The sequence below is a fragment of the Scyliorhinus torazame genome, chromosome 18 (genome assembly GCF_047496885.1).
Source record: "Scyliorhinus torazame isolate Kashiwa2021f chromosome 18, sScyTor2.1, whole genome shotgun sequence".
NCBI lineage: Eukaryota > Metazoa > Chordata > Chondrichthyes > Carcharhiniformes > Scyliorhinidae > Scyliorhinus > Scyliorhinus torazame.
Genome location: NC_092724.1, coordinates 62,258,205 through 62,274,765, shown reverse-complemented (window position 1 = coordinate 62,274,765; position 16,561 = coordinate 62,258,205). Strand labels below are relative to the sequence as shown.

The following is a 16,561-nucleotide window of genomic DNA, read 5'->3' as shown; positions in this document are numbered from 1 at the left end:
GCCCTTGATACGGTGGTGGTGAGCCACTGCATTGAGCCACTGCAGTCCCATGTGGTGTTGGTACACTCGCATTGCTATTAGGAAGGGAGTTCCAGGATTTTGACCCAGTGAAAGAATGGAGATATATTTCCAAGTCAGGATGGTGTATGGCTGGGAGGGGAACTTGCAGATGAGGTGGTGATGTTCCCATGCATCTGCTGCCCTTGTCATCCTTGGAGTTACAGGTTGGGGTTTTGGACGGTGCTGTTGAAGGAGCCTTGGCAAGTTGCTGCAGTGCATTTTGTAGATTTTACACACTGCTGCCCCTGTGTGCTAGTGATGGAGAGAGTGAATATTGAAAGTGGTGGATGGATTACCAGTCAAGTGGGCTAAGTTAATTTTGTACTTTTAAACTGCTGATTAGAGGTATATGGAAGAGAGAAAAACTTACATTTATGTAGCATGTTTCATGATCTCAGAACATCCTGTGTCTTTACAACCAATGTGATACTTTTGATGTGTTGTTAGGAATGGTGGAAAGCAGATATAAAATTTCACTGTTCTTATCACTCGTGTTCCTTTTTTGTATGGAACTCCTGATTTGAAGCACCAGAATTTCTAAGAACAAAATAGCTAGTTTTATCAATGTTCAGCAGCAGAAAACACCAAGATCTTATAAGAACGTAAAGAGCATTGTTCTTGATGGAGCACATCCATTTAAATGTTATAGTTTTGTTCTGAGAGGGAGCTGGAGTGCCATAGGCCCCACAACACAAATATGATTGCAGTAGATATCAGCATATAAGTCAGCCTTTGAAGCCTCAAAATCACTTCAGAAATGGAGGTTGACTTCAATCTCCAATGTAAAAGTGAGCCGCCAGTTAAGGTAGTTGCCATTTTTGCCACATGAGGTCTTCTCTGTCTGGGCGTCTTCAACTCCCATGCATCTGTGAAACGCAGACCTTATCATCGCCTGCTTGATCTCAGTTCTCAGGCACTAAAAAGTAGCACATACATTTGTGGCACAGGAGGTTAATTAGCAAAGTTTTTTAAAAAGCACATGGGATAGGAGGCAACATACTGTCATGGATTGAGGATTGGCTAACGGGCAGAAAACTGAGAGTAGGAATAAACGGATCATTCTCGCGTTGGGAAGCTGTGGCTATTGGGATGCCACAAGGATCAGTACTTGGGGCCCCTGCTGTTCACAATGTGTAAAAATAATTTGGATGTGAGGACCAAATATAATATTTCCAAGTTTGCGGATGATACAAAGCTAGGCAGAAATGTGTGTTGTGAGGAAGATGAAAAGCGGCTACAGGAGGATTTGGACAGACTTACTGAGAGGGCAAGAACATGGCAGATGGGATAAAATGTGACTTAATCCATTTTGGTAGAAGGAACAGATGTGTAGAGTATTTCCTAAATGGGAAGAAATTAGAAAGTTTAGATGTACAGAAAGACCGACGTTTACTTTGTAATGACTTGTTATTAATTAAAATGAAAGCTCACCTTTAGCTGTAAACTCAATTTAATCATCAGAGTTAATGTGTTAAAATAGCTAGTGCCTTCTTGGTTCAAACCATGTGATAAGCAACAATCAATAGGAATGAAGACAGGCTCTCCAGGAACACCATCAGTCGCATTCCAGTTTTGCTGTATTGCTGCATCAAAAAGAACCAGGTGTCCATGTCCATAAGCCCCTGAAGGCTAACATGCCAATGCAGCAAGGTTAATGGAATGTCAACCTTTATCGCAAGAGAATTTGAGTACAGGAGTAGTGAGGTATTGCTTCAATTGTACAGAAGCTTGATTAGGCTGCATCTGGAGTAGTTTTAGTCCTCTTACTTCAGAAAGGATATTATTTCCACAGAGGAAGTGCAACAAAAGTTCACCAGACTTGTTCCAGGGTTGACGGGTCTGTCTTATAAGAGAGGTTGGGAAAACTGGACCGGTGTTCTCTCACTCAGAAAATGAGAGGTGATCTCGTTGAAACCTACAAAATACTTAAAGGAATAAACAGAGTTGATGCAGATAAAATGTCTCCATTTGTTGGGAGTCTAGAACCCGAGGGCACAATTTTAAAATAAGGGGGAAGCCACTTAGGACCAAGATGAGGTTAATTTCTTTACACCGAAGGTTGTAAGTCTTTGGCATTCTCTACCGCAGAGGGCTGTGGAAGCTCAGTCATTGAGTATATTTAAGGTAGAGATTGATGAATTTCTGCTTAACATTAACATAAGGGTTATGGAGATAATGAGCGTAAAAGGCATTAAAGTGTCCGATCAACCATCGCGCATTGAATGTCGGAGCACGCTTGATGGGCTGAATGGCCTATTCCTGTGTTCCTAAAAAAGGAGGCTGTTTGACCCATCGTGTCTCTGCCTGCTATCCAAATTATTCCAACTCCCCTGCCATTTTCACCATCGCTGTGTAATAAAATAAATCCTCCCAATATTTATCTCATTCTCTTTTGAAAGTTACTATTGTTTCCACTGCCTTTTTGGGCATTATATTTCAGGTCATAACAATCCATTGTTTTTAAGATTTTAAAAAGTCACTTTTTGAAATTCAGTGCATTGTTGAATTTACAAAAAGCCCAATTTGAGTAAAAGTTTCATTAATAGTTTAGTCAGCTTGCAATGCAGTTTTCTGTACTTCTGTTCCTGATGCAGCAATACAGCAAAACTGGAATGTGACTGGTTGAGAGCCTGCCTCCCTTCCTATTGAGTGTCGCTAATCATGTGGTACCAATGGTTTGCACCATGTAGGCACTAGCTATTTTAACACATTAAGCGATGGTTAAATTGATAGTTCACAGCTAAATGGTGAGCTTTCATTTTAATTAATAAAGCCAAGCCACTGCAAAGTAAACTTACACATTCATTTTCTGTTTAGGAGCCTGTTCATGATGGATTTCAAACCTTTATTTTAACATTCCTTGATTTTTGAAAGATCAGTAAAGTCCCAATAAACTAGAACGGCTAAAGACTAGTGCAATGTTTGCTGCCGGAGGAGGTGGTGGAAGCAGGGACGATAGTGACATTTAAGGGGCATCTTGACAAATACATAAATAGGATGGGAATGGAGGGATACGGACCCAGGAAGTGTAGAAGATTGTAGTTTAGTCGGGCAGCATGGTCGGCACGGGCTTGGAGGGCCGAAGGGCCTGTTCCTGTGCTGTACTTTACTTTTCTTTGTTCTTTGTTTCCATTAGGTGAATTAAGTTGTGGGCGGTGCAGTCATTTCCTATAGGATTTGAGGTAGATCTAATCTGGCCTTTTACAAAGATCACAATTTTACTAATAATTTTGATCATGTTACCTGAATCCTGACTAACTGAGCAGACAAGTCATTTCATATATGAAAACAATGTAATGGGTATTTTTGATTTTGTTTTTAAAAGGGTAACACTTTTTTTCTGCCACCCCTTTTGTGGCTATTCCAGAGTTTCGCAAAAAATAGAGCCAACAGTGGAGTAGCCATTGTCATTGTAGGTTACAGCCAGTGCTAGCACATTGGGTGACAGAACTGCAGTGGGGCTGGCTAGGGGCAACTGACCATTTATTCCTCTCTCTATCCTCCGCCAACCATCAGTACTTAGCCATCCACTTTAGGGGTGGATGGCTATATATCTGGTTCCTTCCAAAAGCAACGTAGCTGAAATAAAAACAAAATAAATGCCAGAAATACTCAGCAGGTCAGGCAACATCTGTGGAGATAGAAACAAAGTTTACATTTTCGGTTGATGACCTTCTGTCAAAATTGGAAAAAGTCGGAGATTTTATAAGATTTAAACAAGTTGAGGCAGGGAAAAGGTGAGGGAAGGAATTAAAAAAACAAAAAGAAAAGGTCTGTGATAGGGCGACGTGTAGGTGCAAAGCAAAAGGGGGTTGGGAATGGGACAAGTAAAGAAATGAAAGATGAATCTAAAGGAAGTACAGCCATTTCCTGATGTTTGTATAAATGGGAGCAGTGGTCACGACCTAAAGTTACTGAAATCATAACTGTAGAGCAGCTAATTGAAAGATGAGGAGATGGGGTACTTGAGCTTCTGTTTAGCTTCAGTGGAACAGTGCAAGAGGTCAAGAATGTGGAGGCAGAGGCGGAGCAAAGTGGAAAAATTAAAATGACAGGCAACCAGAAGCTCAGCATCACGCTTGCGGACTGAATGGAGATGTTCCAAAAAGCGGATACCTAATCTGTGTTTGGCCTCCCCAATGTAGGGGAGACTGCACCGCAAGCAATGGATAAAATATACTGAATTACAAGAACTACACATAAACTTGCTTTTTCACCTTGAAGGACTGTTTGGGGCTCTGAGTTGGTGGGAAGGGAGGAGCTGAAAGGATGGGTATTGTATTGGCTGCACTTGCAGGGAAAACTACTGTGGGAAGAGAAGTGGGTTATGGAAGAGTGAACCAGGAAAGGACTGTTCCCTCCACAACATCCTGGTGGTGGATTTGCTGACCACCAGGCTAATCTACGAGTATGACCATGGGATGCTGGTCATTTACCATTCAGCTGTCCCACCCCCATTCTAATTTTGCCCTTCCTGCATTGTTCCAAAGATGTTCAACCAAAGCTCAAGGGACAGCACCTCCTCTTTCAATTGGGACCTTTTCAACTTCCCATATTGAACATAGATTTCAGATCTGATTTATTTGGTCAGAAAATGCTGGTAATGTTTCTGCAGTTGCCACTTATAGTTTGCCCATACTCTTGTTTTGTTTTGCTCCATGTTCCACCATCATCTCCTTGCAGCAATTATTCCTTTTGTCATTCATCACTTCTTGAATCATAGAATAGAATCACTACAGTGCAGGAGGCCATTCAGCCCATCAAGTCTGCACCGACCCTCTCGAAGAACACCCTACCAAGGTCCACAACCCACCCTATCCACGTAATCCAATAACCCCACCTAACCTTTCGAACACTAAGGGGCAATTTACCTTGGCCAATCCACTTAACCTGCAGATCTTATGACTGTGGGAGGAAACCAGAGCACCTGAAGGAAACTCGCGCAGACACGGGGAGAACGTACAAACTCCACACAGACAGTGACCCAAGGCGGGAATTGAACCCGGGTTCCATGTGTGATGCAGCAGTGCTAACCACTGTGTCACCGTGCCGCCTGTTGCATTTCTGCCTTTCATTTGTCACACATACTTTCCTTTTTGTTCCTTCCTTCCCTCCCCACGTTTCCCTGCCTCTGTACTTGCTTTAAACCCTGTTACATTGTAACGTTTTCTAGTCCCGACGGAAGATCATTTCCAACAATACTCCTGACCTGCTGAAAATTTCCAGCATTTTCTGTTTTTATTTCCGATTTCCTGCATCTGAAGTAATTTTGTCTTTTGAGCACAGCTGGGTTCACATGGGTTCACAAACGTGCATGTGTAGAATTGGGATGTCAGTACTTCAACTGACCTGTTGCTTTTCTATTGTACAGGGCATGGGATGGACAATCGGCCAGCCATGGCTATATTTGAACTTCTGGATTACATTGTTAATGAGGTTTGTACTTTGTGTGTACGCTTATGGTAGAAAAGGCTCACTTTATTAAATTATTAACACAGGATAAATGTTTTGTGGCTGAATTCAAAATGTGTATCAAGAGTGGTTGCCTTTTAGTGCCTTTAAGTTGTCACTGTTCTGTTTTGAAAGGTACAGTTGGAAATTCTTCATTCATTCCCAGCTTGCCCATAGTAGGTAGAGTTGCATCTGGAAAACATTATATGTAATCCAGAAGTTCTTCTCTCCACCCCGTAGCTATCTTTAATTGTCCCTGCCAACACAATTCATTGCAATACAAGCCATTCAGCCCCTTGTACAAAGTAATCTTGAATAAAAGCTGTTGTTTTGTAAAAGCCAGCATTTGCAACATTTTTTAGGATTTGGCTTCCTCTCTTTTGCCTTCCATTCTCCATCCCACAATTGATCTAAGTTGCGAAACGTCATCTTGGACTGTTAACAAAAACTGTCCCATGAGGAGTACTTTTTTTCTATTCAAAGGATCTGGGTGTCACGCTGGGCCAGCATTTACTGCCCCTAATTGCCCTCCAACTAAGTTGCTTGCTAGGCCATTTCAGAATCAACCTCATTGCTGTAGATCTGGAGCCACATGTAGGCTACACCCAGATTTGCTTCCTTAAAGGCTATTAATAAACTTGATTATTTTTTCTGACCACAATTGACAATGGTCATCATTAGACTTTTAATTCCAGACTTTTATTGAACTCAAATTCCACCATCTGGATTCAAACCCAGGTTTCCAGAACATTGCCCTGGGTCTCTGGATTAGTAGTCCAGTGACATTACCACTATGCCACCCCGCTTCCCCTGCTATTTTTGGCTCTACTCAATGTATAAACCCTGTTGAAGTGACAAAGGAACAGCAGAGCTACTACTGTATCTATATTTTCCCCAAATCATTAATGGGGCTACATTTCTCAAAGATTTTGAAGCCAATTTTCCTGAACTTTGTCGCTGGAGACCCTGCATTTTCCAGGCAGACAGCTCAGCAGAAAAGGAATGGAGACCCATTAGTCTGCATCCCTGTCTGCTATTTATGGACAATCTTGGGTGATGGTACTGTTGCAGGCCCATCGCTACAATTTACATGAAGCAGAAATAAAGTATTTCCAATCTCTTGCCTCTTAGCTGTACTTGTAGAAATAACTCACAAAACAGGAAACGTGCTTCAACCAGGAATTCCCCACAGACTGGAGGGTCTAATGTGGCCACCAGTTGGTGCTCATGGGAACCCCAGAAATGAATCTATAACCTTGAATCATAGAATGGTCAGATGGAGACCATTCAGCCTGTCAAAACAGAATTGAAACTGTCTCCACCAAACTCGCAGACTGTTCTTTGAGGAGCCTAACCACTCGGTGTATTAAAAAAAAAAAAGCTTTTCTCGTATCATCGTTGGCTCTTTTGTCTTCAATCTGTGTCCTCTGGTTTCTCACCACTACCAAAGTGAATACTTTATCTATTCTGCATAATACCCTCCTGATATTGAACAACTTTGTCAAATCTCCTCTCGGCCTCCTTTTTTCGAATGAGAACAAAACACAGTTCCAACAGTCTATCCTCAGACTGAAGTCCCTCCTCCCTGGAACCATTCTCATAAATATTTTTTGCATCCTCTCTCAAGCCTTCATTTCCTAACGTGTAATGCTCAGAATTTGGCACATACTCCAGTTGAGGTGAACCAATTTCATTTATAAAGCCCAGAGTTCCATATGTCCATATAACCACTTTCTCAACATGTCCTGCCACCTTTGAGATTTGTGCCCATAAAATGTCAGATCTCTGCATCCCCTTTGGCTTATATTCTCCTTGTTCTTCCTAAAAAATGTTGCTTCACAGTTCTTTGCTTGTACTTGCCCATCAGATGTTTGGGTATTGGCGCCTACACACTACTGCTCTTGGCGGCCATGAGAGAGTGATTGAAGTATAGCTACAGGCCTGAAAATGCTCCCAAATAAGCTCCATTAACTACCCTGTACCCGGGCAGCATGGTGGCGCAGTGGGTTAGCCTTGCAGCCTCACACTGCTGAGGTCCCAGGTTCGATCCCAGCTCTGGGTCACTGTCCATGTGGAGTTTGCACATTCTCCCTGTGTTTGCGTGGGTTTCACCCCCACAACCCAAAAATGTGCAGGCTAGGTGGATTGGCCACCTTCCCCGACTGCATCCTCCCAATCGCATCCTTTACCTCCTGCTCTACTATTGCTCCTTCTAATGTAGCCCTGTCCCCCTCCCCTAGCCTCGGGTCCTCCAACCCATCGAGAAATTCCTGCATCTCATGGTCTCCCCCGGGTGGCTCTGACTTGTACAACCTCTCATAAAACTCCTCAAAAACCTTGTTAATCAGCACTGGAGCCACCACCAACTTCCCTGCCCTATCCCTCGCCTGAAGAATTTCTCTTGCCGCTGCCTCCCTCCGGAGCTGACCTGCTAACATACTTTATCTCCATGTTCATAAACTGCACCACTTGCTCGTCTCAGTTGGCGCACCGCCTTCCTGGTGGACAGTCGGTCGAAGCTCGCCTGTAGTTCCTTCCTCTTTTCCAGCTTCGCTGGGTCCCCATCTTCTGCATACCTCCTATCTATCTCCAACATCTCATCTATTACCCTCTGCCGCTCCAACCTCTCCTCTTTGTCCACCCTGGCCTTAAACAAAATTACCTCACCCCTCACCACCGCCTTTAGAGCCTCCCAGACGACTGCCTTCGACACCTCACCCATACAATTGAAACCTACATATTCCTTAATTACCTTTTCAATTTTCTCACAGAACACTTGGTGCCCCAAAAGTCCCACATCCAGTTTCCACCCCGGTCTCTGCGCTACCCCCTTCTCCAGCACCATATCCACCCAATGTGGAGCGTGATCTGACACTGCAATTGCAGAGTATTCCGACCCCTTGACTCCAGCCAGCAAAGCCTTTCCCACCACAAAAACACCGATCCACGAGTATACCTTGTGGACCGCTGAGAAAAACGGGTACTCCCGTTTCCTTGGGTGCAGGAACCTCCAAGGGTCCACCCCTCCCATTTCCACCATTAGCCCAGCCAGCGCCTTCGCCCCCCCCCTGATGGGACCAGCGAGCGCGGCCGTGATCTGTCCAACCTTGGCTCCTGCACCAAGTTCCAGTCCCCCCCACAATCCGCTCATGCGTGTCCAAGTCGGGAATGGCCCCAAACACCTTCCTCGCAAATCCCACATCGTCCCAATTGGGACCGTATACACTTAACAGCGCCACTAATCTCCCCTCCAGCGCCCCTGCCACAATCACATATCTACCCCCCTGATCTGCCACCACCTTCTCCATCTGGAAGCGTACCCTTTTGCTGACCAACACCGCTACTATTCGAGCCCTTCCATCAAATCCGGAGTAAAACACTTGGCTAACCCAGCCCTTTTTAAGTCTCACCTGGTCCTTCACCCTCAAGTGAGTCTCCTGCAGCATTGCTACATCGGCTTTCAAACTTTTAAGATGCGCAAGCACCCTTGACCTCTCGACCGGACCTCCTAACCCTCTCACGTTCCACGTGACTATCCTTACTGGGGGGTCTCTTTCTCCCCCCCCCCCCCCCCCCCACACCTTTCTTATCCACCATCACCATACCACCGGGCCCTGCCCATAAGCCTGACCCGCCCCTGTCCATTGTTAACATAAAACCCCTTCTCCTCCTTCCCCCCCCCCCCCCCCCCAAGAACCCCCCCCTAACAAAAACATCCCCCAACATCCATCCCTTCCCGCCCCCCCGTCTCGCTCGCCTCGTAGGCCCATTGAAGCCTGCCATCCAGGCTCCAACGTCTGCAGCCCTCCTCTTACCTCACCCCCGTTCACTAGCTGACTTTAGTTAGCTAGCGCGGGTATCTCCCCCCGCCAAGACATCTCGCTCACTTCCACCCAGTCCCAGAGAAAGAAAAACCAAAACAAACCCAACAATCCAACCCCTACAATTCACTAATATAACATTTAACCGTCGTAACACAGAACGCCATTAACTTGAACTCTGTAACAATGCAAAGAGAAGTAAATTGCAATACAAATCAGTAAAAAGAAAGTTGTAACATTTATACATTTTCCAGCTGCTCAAACACAGTCGACAGTCTCTCTTCCAGTTCCGCTCTTCACGTCTGTCCCAAGCCTTCTGCCCGCACGAACGCCTCAGCCACCTCCGCTGTCTCAAAATAAAAGTCTTTGGCGTTATATGTTACTCTCAACTTCGCCGGGTGCATCATACCAAATCGCACCCCCTTCTTGTACAAAGCCGCCTTCACTCGCCCAAACGCCGCTCGTCTTTTTGCCAACTCCACCGTCAAGTCCTGGTAGATCCGAACCGCAGTACCCTCTCACAGCACCTCGCGATTCTGCTTTGCCCAGTTTAATACCTTCTCCTTCATGCAAAACTTGTGGAAGAAGGTAATTGCTGCCCTTGGAGGCTCGTTCACTTTGGGCTTCGGCCTTAATGACCGATGAGCTCCGTCTAGCTCGTACAGGGTGGGGCTCTCGCCCTCCCCCATCAGCTCCGCTAACTTCTTAGCGAAGTATGGCATTGGCCGTGGGCCCTTTGTCCCTTCGGGCAAGCCCGCAATTCTCAAATTGTGCCGCCTTCAGCGGTTTTCCAAGTCTTCCAGCTTTCCTCGGAGTCCTCTGTTAACCACCACCACCCTCCGCAGCTCGTCCCCCATCGAGGTGACCTGATCGCTGTGTCGTGACAAGGCCTCCTCCACCTCCTTCATCTTCTCGCCCTGCTCTCTCACCTCGGCCGATGCCTTTGCCACCGCCACCCTCACCGGGCCGATTGCCTCCTCCACCAATGACTTCAACGCGACTGCCGTCTCCTTCCTCAAGGCCTCCATGTGCCTCGCAAACTGTTTTTCCAGCTCCACCGCCATCACCTCAGTCACCTTCTCCACCGTAAGTAGTGCGGCCCCGCCTTGCAGTTCGGCTTCTGCCACCATGTCAACACTTTTGCTCGTCTTCTCCTTCAGCGGCGAACCCGCGTTTCCTCCTTTCTTCGACACTGCTCTTCGCATCCTTTAGCGGCTTATTGTTTTTTATCTTCTTTTCTCCTCTCTCCCCCTTCACCCTCCTGTCCTTCATCAATCTGACTTATTCTTTTTTTGAGTAAAAAAAGGGGGAGAGAAAAAAAACTTTTACCAAACTTCCTTAAACCTTCTTTCTTTCTCCTCTGCATTCACCCAGAGCTCCCCTGGGACCAGGCTTCAGCCTTCTTTCTTCCTCCTAGGTGGGAGCCACCCGACGTGGAGCACCTTCCCTATATAGTGCCCTGGCCTCGGGCCTGCCGCCTCGACCTCCTCATAGCTCCGTCCCCGCTGCTCTGACCTCGACGCCGCACTGAGCCCACGCCTCAGCTCCCGGCACCCGCGCAGGGTTCTTCACCGGTTTTTAAACCGGCCCCGCTGGCTGTTCGTGGCGGCCCCAAAGGCCGACGATAGTTGGGGGGGGTGATACGTGAAGACTCGGGGATTTCCCCGAAATCGCCGCGAATCGCATCCACCGGCAGGAGCTCTTGTTGCTGCGGCCCACGCCACCGGAAGTCCCTCATAATCTATCTTACCCTTCTTTATAGCTATTTTAGTAGCTTTCTGTTGCCCCCTAAAGATTTCCCAGTCCTCTAGTCTCCCACTAATCTTTGCCACTTTGTATGCTTTTTCCTTCAATTTGATACTCTCCCTTATTTCCTTAGATATCGACGGTCGATTTTCCCTCTTTCTACCGTCCTTCCTTTTTGTTGGTAGAAACCTTTGCTGAGCTCTGAAAAATCGCTTGGAAGGTTCTCCATAACATTTTTGCTCCCAGTCTACCTTAGCTAGTTCTTCTCTCATCACATTGTAATCTCCTTTGTTTAAGCACAAAACACTAGTTGTTTGATTTTACCTTCTCACCCTCCATCTGTATTTTAAATTCCACCATATTGTGATTGTTCCTTCCGAGAGGATCTCTAACTATGAGATCATGAATCAATCCTGTCTCATTACACAGGACCAGATCTAGGACCGCTTGTTCCCTCGTAGGTTCCATTACATACTGTTCTAGGAAACTATCGCGGATACATTCTATAAACTCCTTTTCAAGGCTGCCTTGACCGACTTGATTAAACCAATCGACATGTAGATTAAAATCCCCTATGATAACTGCTGTACCATTTGATATGAAATGAAATGAAAATTGCTTATTGTCACAAGTCGTCTTCAAATGAAGTTACTGTGAAAAGCCCCTAGTCATCACATTCCGGCGCCTGTTCGGGGAGGTTGTTACGGGAATTGAACCGTGCTGCTGGCCTGCCTTGGTCTCTTTTCAAAGCCAGCGATTATGAATCCGTTATTTCTTTGTTTATTGCCTGCCCCACCATAATGTTACTATTTGGTGGCCTATAGACTACTCCTATCAGTGACTTTTTCGCCTTACTATTCCTGATTTCCACCCAAATGGATTCAACCTTATCCTCCATAGCACCGATGACATCCCTTACTATTGCCAGGATGTCATCCTTAAATAACAGAGCTACACCACCTCCCTTACCATCCACTCTGTCCTGCCGAATAGTTTGATACCCTCGTATATTTAACTCCCAGTCGTGACCATCCTTTAGCCATGTTTCAGTAATAGCCACTAAATCATAGTCATTCGCGATGATTTGCGCCATCAACTCTTTATCTTATTCCGAATACTACGGGCATTCAGGTAAAGTACACTTATGTTAGCTTTTTTACCTCTGGTTTGAATCGTAACACTCCCGAGGGAATATCCCGAGGGTAAGACAAATCCAGATCCATTTCTCCCCCATATCAAAATTTTAATGATTAATTGCAATCCTCAAAGGAAATGTTTTTATTCTGGACCACAGGTCAGAATCAGCTCTGCTATTAAGACTGCAGACCATGGTTAAATAATCAAAGCCATACAGTGGGGCACGGCATTATTGGCCTTCTGCGCCTGCAGGGACCAGCACACAGAATTGTGTGGCTGCCCTCTTTGCAGTCCTCTTCCGTTAGTAGGAGACAGTGTTTTAAGAAATTCTTGCATTATGCCATCTCCATGATGTATTTAACAGTCTGAAATCACAGACTGTTGCAAAGCTTGCCTTTCTTTGGGAATATGGTACCCAAGCTACTTGCAAACAAAGCAATGACGTCTTGCCATTTAAGTAACTTATCCTGGCCTGGATTCTCCATTGGCGGTATCCTCCGTTTCGCTGGCAGAGCACTGACGCTCACGGATATCCCGAAGGCGTGAGGGTGCCTACAATGAGGAAACCCCATTGGTCGGCTGCCAGGACGGAGAATCCGCTAACGGCAGGGGCGCACCGCACTAGAAGATGGGTGCAGTGGGACGGAGAATCCAGCCCTCTAACATTTGTATTCCAAAATATAACCCAGTGAACAAATTCTTACAGCTAGGATTTGTTTACTTTAAAAATGATGCTTTTGTGCAACAATTTGTTCACAAATGGAAGTTAAATTGCAGTAAATCACTTGAGCCGGAATGCTCATCTTACTGTTTACACCATGCATATGCTGGCTGTTGAAAAATAACTGAGCTAGGATGAAACATGACCACTTAGAAAATAGTACAAGTCACTGAAGCTGTCTAGAAGGTTTTGAAAATGTATTTATTCTTTCCTGCAATGTTGGTGTCACAGACAAAAGCCAGCATCTGTTTCTCATCCTCAGCTACCCTTAAACTGAGTGGCTTGCTAGGCCAGCAAAGTGATGTGCAAAAGTGCAGCATATATGGCCATCTGGCAGCACAGTGTGCTGTGAAAACACCTGTTTCTGGTACTTACTGACCATTTTACTTTTCCTTCCAGCCTCCTCCTAAACTCCCCATTGGTGTATTTACACAGGACTTTCAAGAGTTTGTAAATAAATGGTAAGTAATTGCATGCTGTGTGGGAATGCTGGTACATAGGAACCTCTCCTAGCCTGGCAAGGGTATTTGATGTCCTAATGTTGTTGTCAGACCTTTACCATTCTCTCTGTTTTCATTAATGCAGCCGTCTTCATCTCATTGTCATAATCTTTCACCTGGTCACTTATTCCTCTTTTTTACCCTTTTTATCTAACTGTGGAAATCAGGGGAAATTCTTCAATGGTTGTAGTCAGATCGAGCACGAAGGAAGATGGGCTGCGGTGGTTGGAGGTCAATCATCTCAATCCCCAGTACATTGCTGCAGGAATTCCTCAGGGTAGTGTCTGAGGCCCAACCATCTTCAGCTGTTTCACCAATTAACTTCCCTCTATCCAAGGTCAATAGTGGGGATGTTCGCTGATGAGTATACAATTGCCAGTACCATTCAAAACTCCTCCGATACTGACGTGGTTCATGTTCAGAATGCAACAAGACCTGGACAACATTCAGGCTTGAGCTGCTATGTGATAAATAACAGTTGGGCCACAAAGGTGCCAGGTAATAACCATCTCAGCTGGGGAGAATCTAACAATCTCCCCACGTCATTCAATGACATTACCGTTGCTGAATCCCTCCCCCCACTAACAACATTTTGGGGTGACCGTTGACAGGAAATTGAACTGGGCCATTATGGTGGCGACAAGAGCAGGTCAGAGGCTGGGAATTGTGCATCAAGTAACTCAACTCCTGACTCCCAAAGTCTATCCACCTATCTAAAAGACACAAGTCAGGAGTGTGATGGAGTACTCTCTACTTGCTTGGATGAGTGTAGCTCCAATGATACTGAGAAGGCTCTCACCATCCAGACAAAACAGCGTGCTTGCCTACCACCCCATCCATCTCCTTAAACATTAATTCTTTCCACCACCAGCACACAGTGGCAGAAATGTATACCAGATGCACTACAGCAACTCGCCTTCAACAACACCTTCCAAATCTGTGACCTAAGGGGAAGTGACATTGTTACTGGACTAGTAATCCAGAGACCTAGGGTACTGCTCTGTGTACCCAGGTTTGAATTCCACCACTGCAAGTAGTGAAATTTGAATTTAATAAAAATCTGGAATTCATTGACCATGAAGCCCATCTGGTTCACTAATGTCCTTTAGGAAAGGAAATCTGCCATCCTTACCTGGTCTGGCCTACATGCGAATCCAGACCCACATGTTTGCACTTAAATGCAATTGAGGGCAATTAAGGATGGGCAGTAAATGCTGGCCCAGTCAGTGATACCCACATCCCATGAATGAATAGAGAAAAAAAGAAGACCGCAAAAGCATGGGAAACACCACCCATGTCTTCAATGTCACTGGGTCAAAAACCTGGAACTCCCTCCCTAATAGCACTGTGGGTGTACCTACACTACATGGACTGCAGCAGTTCATGAAGGCAGTTCACCACCACCTTCGCCAGGGCAATTGGGAATAGGCAATAAATGCTGGCTAAGCCAGTGGAGCCCACATCCTGTGGAATAATTTTTTTAAAATGATGACTTGTTATGTGTATTCATGTCAAGTGCTCAAGTCATAGAGTCAGTTTTCACAGCCTGGAAAGAGATCTTCAGCCCATCGTGTCAAGCCAGCCATCAAGCACCTATCTATTCTAATCCTATTTCCCAGCATTTGGCCTGTAGCCTTGTGTGCTATGGCATTTCAAGTGTTCATCTAAAACTACTAAAGTGTTGTGAGGGGTCTTGCCTCTACCACCCTTTCAGGCTGCGATTTCCAGATTCCAACCACCCTCTTGGTGAAAATGTTTTTGCACGCATCCCCTCTAAACCTCCTGTCCCATAGCCTAAATCTATGGCCCCTGGTTATTGATCCTGCCGCTAAAGGAAAAGTTCCTTCCTCTCCACCCTACCTATGCCCCTCATAATTTTATACACCACAATCGGGACCCCCCTCAGCCTTCTCTGTTCCAAGGAAAACAATCCCAGCCTATTCCGTCTCTCTTGATAGCTGAACCTCTCCAACCCAGGTATCATCCTGGTGAATCTCCTCTTCATTCACCCTTTCAAGTGCAATTGATTGATTGATTTGATTTATTGTCACAAATACCGAAGTACAGTGAAAAGTATTTTTCTGCGGCCGAGGGAACGTACACAGTGCGTACCTAGTAGACAAAGAGAATAATCAACAGAGAACATTGACAATAGTACATCGACAAACAGTGATTGGTTACAGTGCGGAACAAGGGGCCAAACAAAGCAAATACATGAGCAAGAGCAGCATAGGGCATTGTGAATAGTGTTCTTACAGGGAACAGATCAGTCTGAGGGGGAGTCGTTAAGGAGTCTTGTAGCTGTGGGAAAGAAGCTGTTCTTGTGTCTGGATGTGTGGATCTTCAGACTTCTGTACCTTCTGCTTGATGGAAGAAGGCAATCCCTGGCTGGGAGGGTCACTGATAATGCTGTCCGCCTTCCTCAGGCAGCGGGAGGCGTATACAGAATCAATGTGGGGGTGGCAAGCCTGCGTGATGCGCTGGGCTGAGTTCACCACTCTGCAGTTTCTTGCGATCTTGGACCGAGCAGTTGCCATACCAGGCTTTGATGCAGCCGGATAGGATGCTCACTATTGCACATCTGTAGAAGTTTGTCAGAGTCGATGCAGACATGCCAAATTTCTTTAGCTCTTGTAGGGAGTAGAGACGTTGTTGGGCTTTCTTGACTGTTTCATCAACGTGAGTGGACCAGGACAGACTGTTGGTGATGGTGACCCCCAGGAACGTAAAGCTATTTACCATCTCCACTTCGGAGCCATTGATGCAGATGGGAGTGTCGTGCTACGCTTCCTGAAGTTGATGATCAGTTCCTTGGCCTTTCCAACATTTACAGAGAGGTTGTTTTCGGTACACCATGCAACCAAGTGATTTATCTCCCTCCTGTAGTCTGATTCGTCGTTGTTTGAGATATGGCCCACCACAGTCGTATCATCCGCAAACTTGTAGATTGAGTTGGAGTTAAATCTTGCCACACAGTCATGTGTGTATAGGGAGTACAGTCGAGGACTGAGCACACATCCTTGCGGGCCCCGGTGTTTAGGACTAATGTGGAGGAGGTGCCTATCCTGACAGATTGCGGTCTGTTGGTGAGGAAGTCAAGGATCCAGCTACCTTCCTATAGTGTG

The 16,561-nt window shown here is 45.7% G+C and overlaps 1 protein-coding gene across 1 annotated transcript in view; it reads left to right on the top strand.

Moving 5' to 3' along the window:
* Positions 1-16,561, top strand: part of map2k2a (mitogen-activated protein kinase kinase 2a) — a 143,333-nt gene that overhangs the window by 101,806 nt on the left and 24,966 nt on the right. Inside the window, exons 8-9 of the mRNA XM_072482812.1 lie at positions 5,432-5,496; positions 13,336-13,397. Of these exons, the coding sequence (XP_072338913.1) occupies positions 5,432-5,496; positions 13,336-13,397 (127 nt within the window). The remainder of the gene's footprint in view (positions 1-5,431; positions 5,497-13,335; positions 13,398-16,561) is intronic.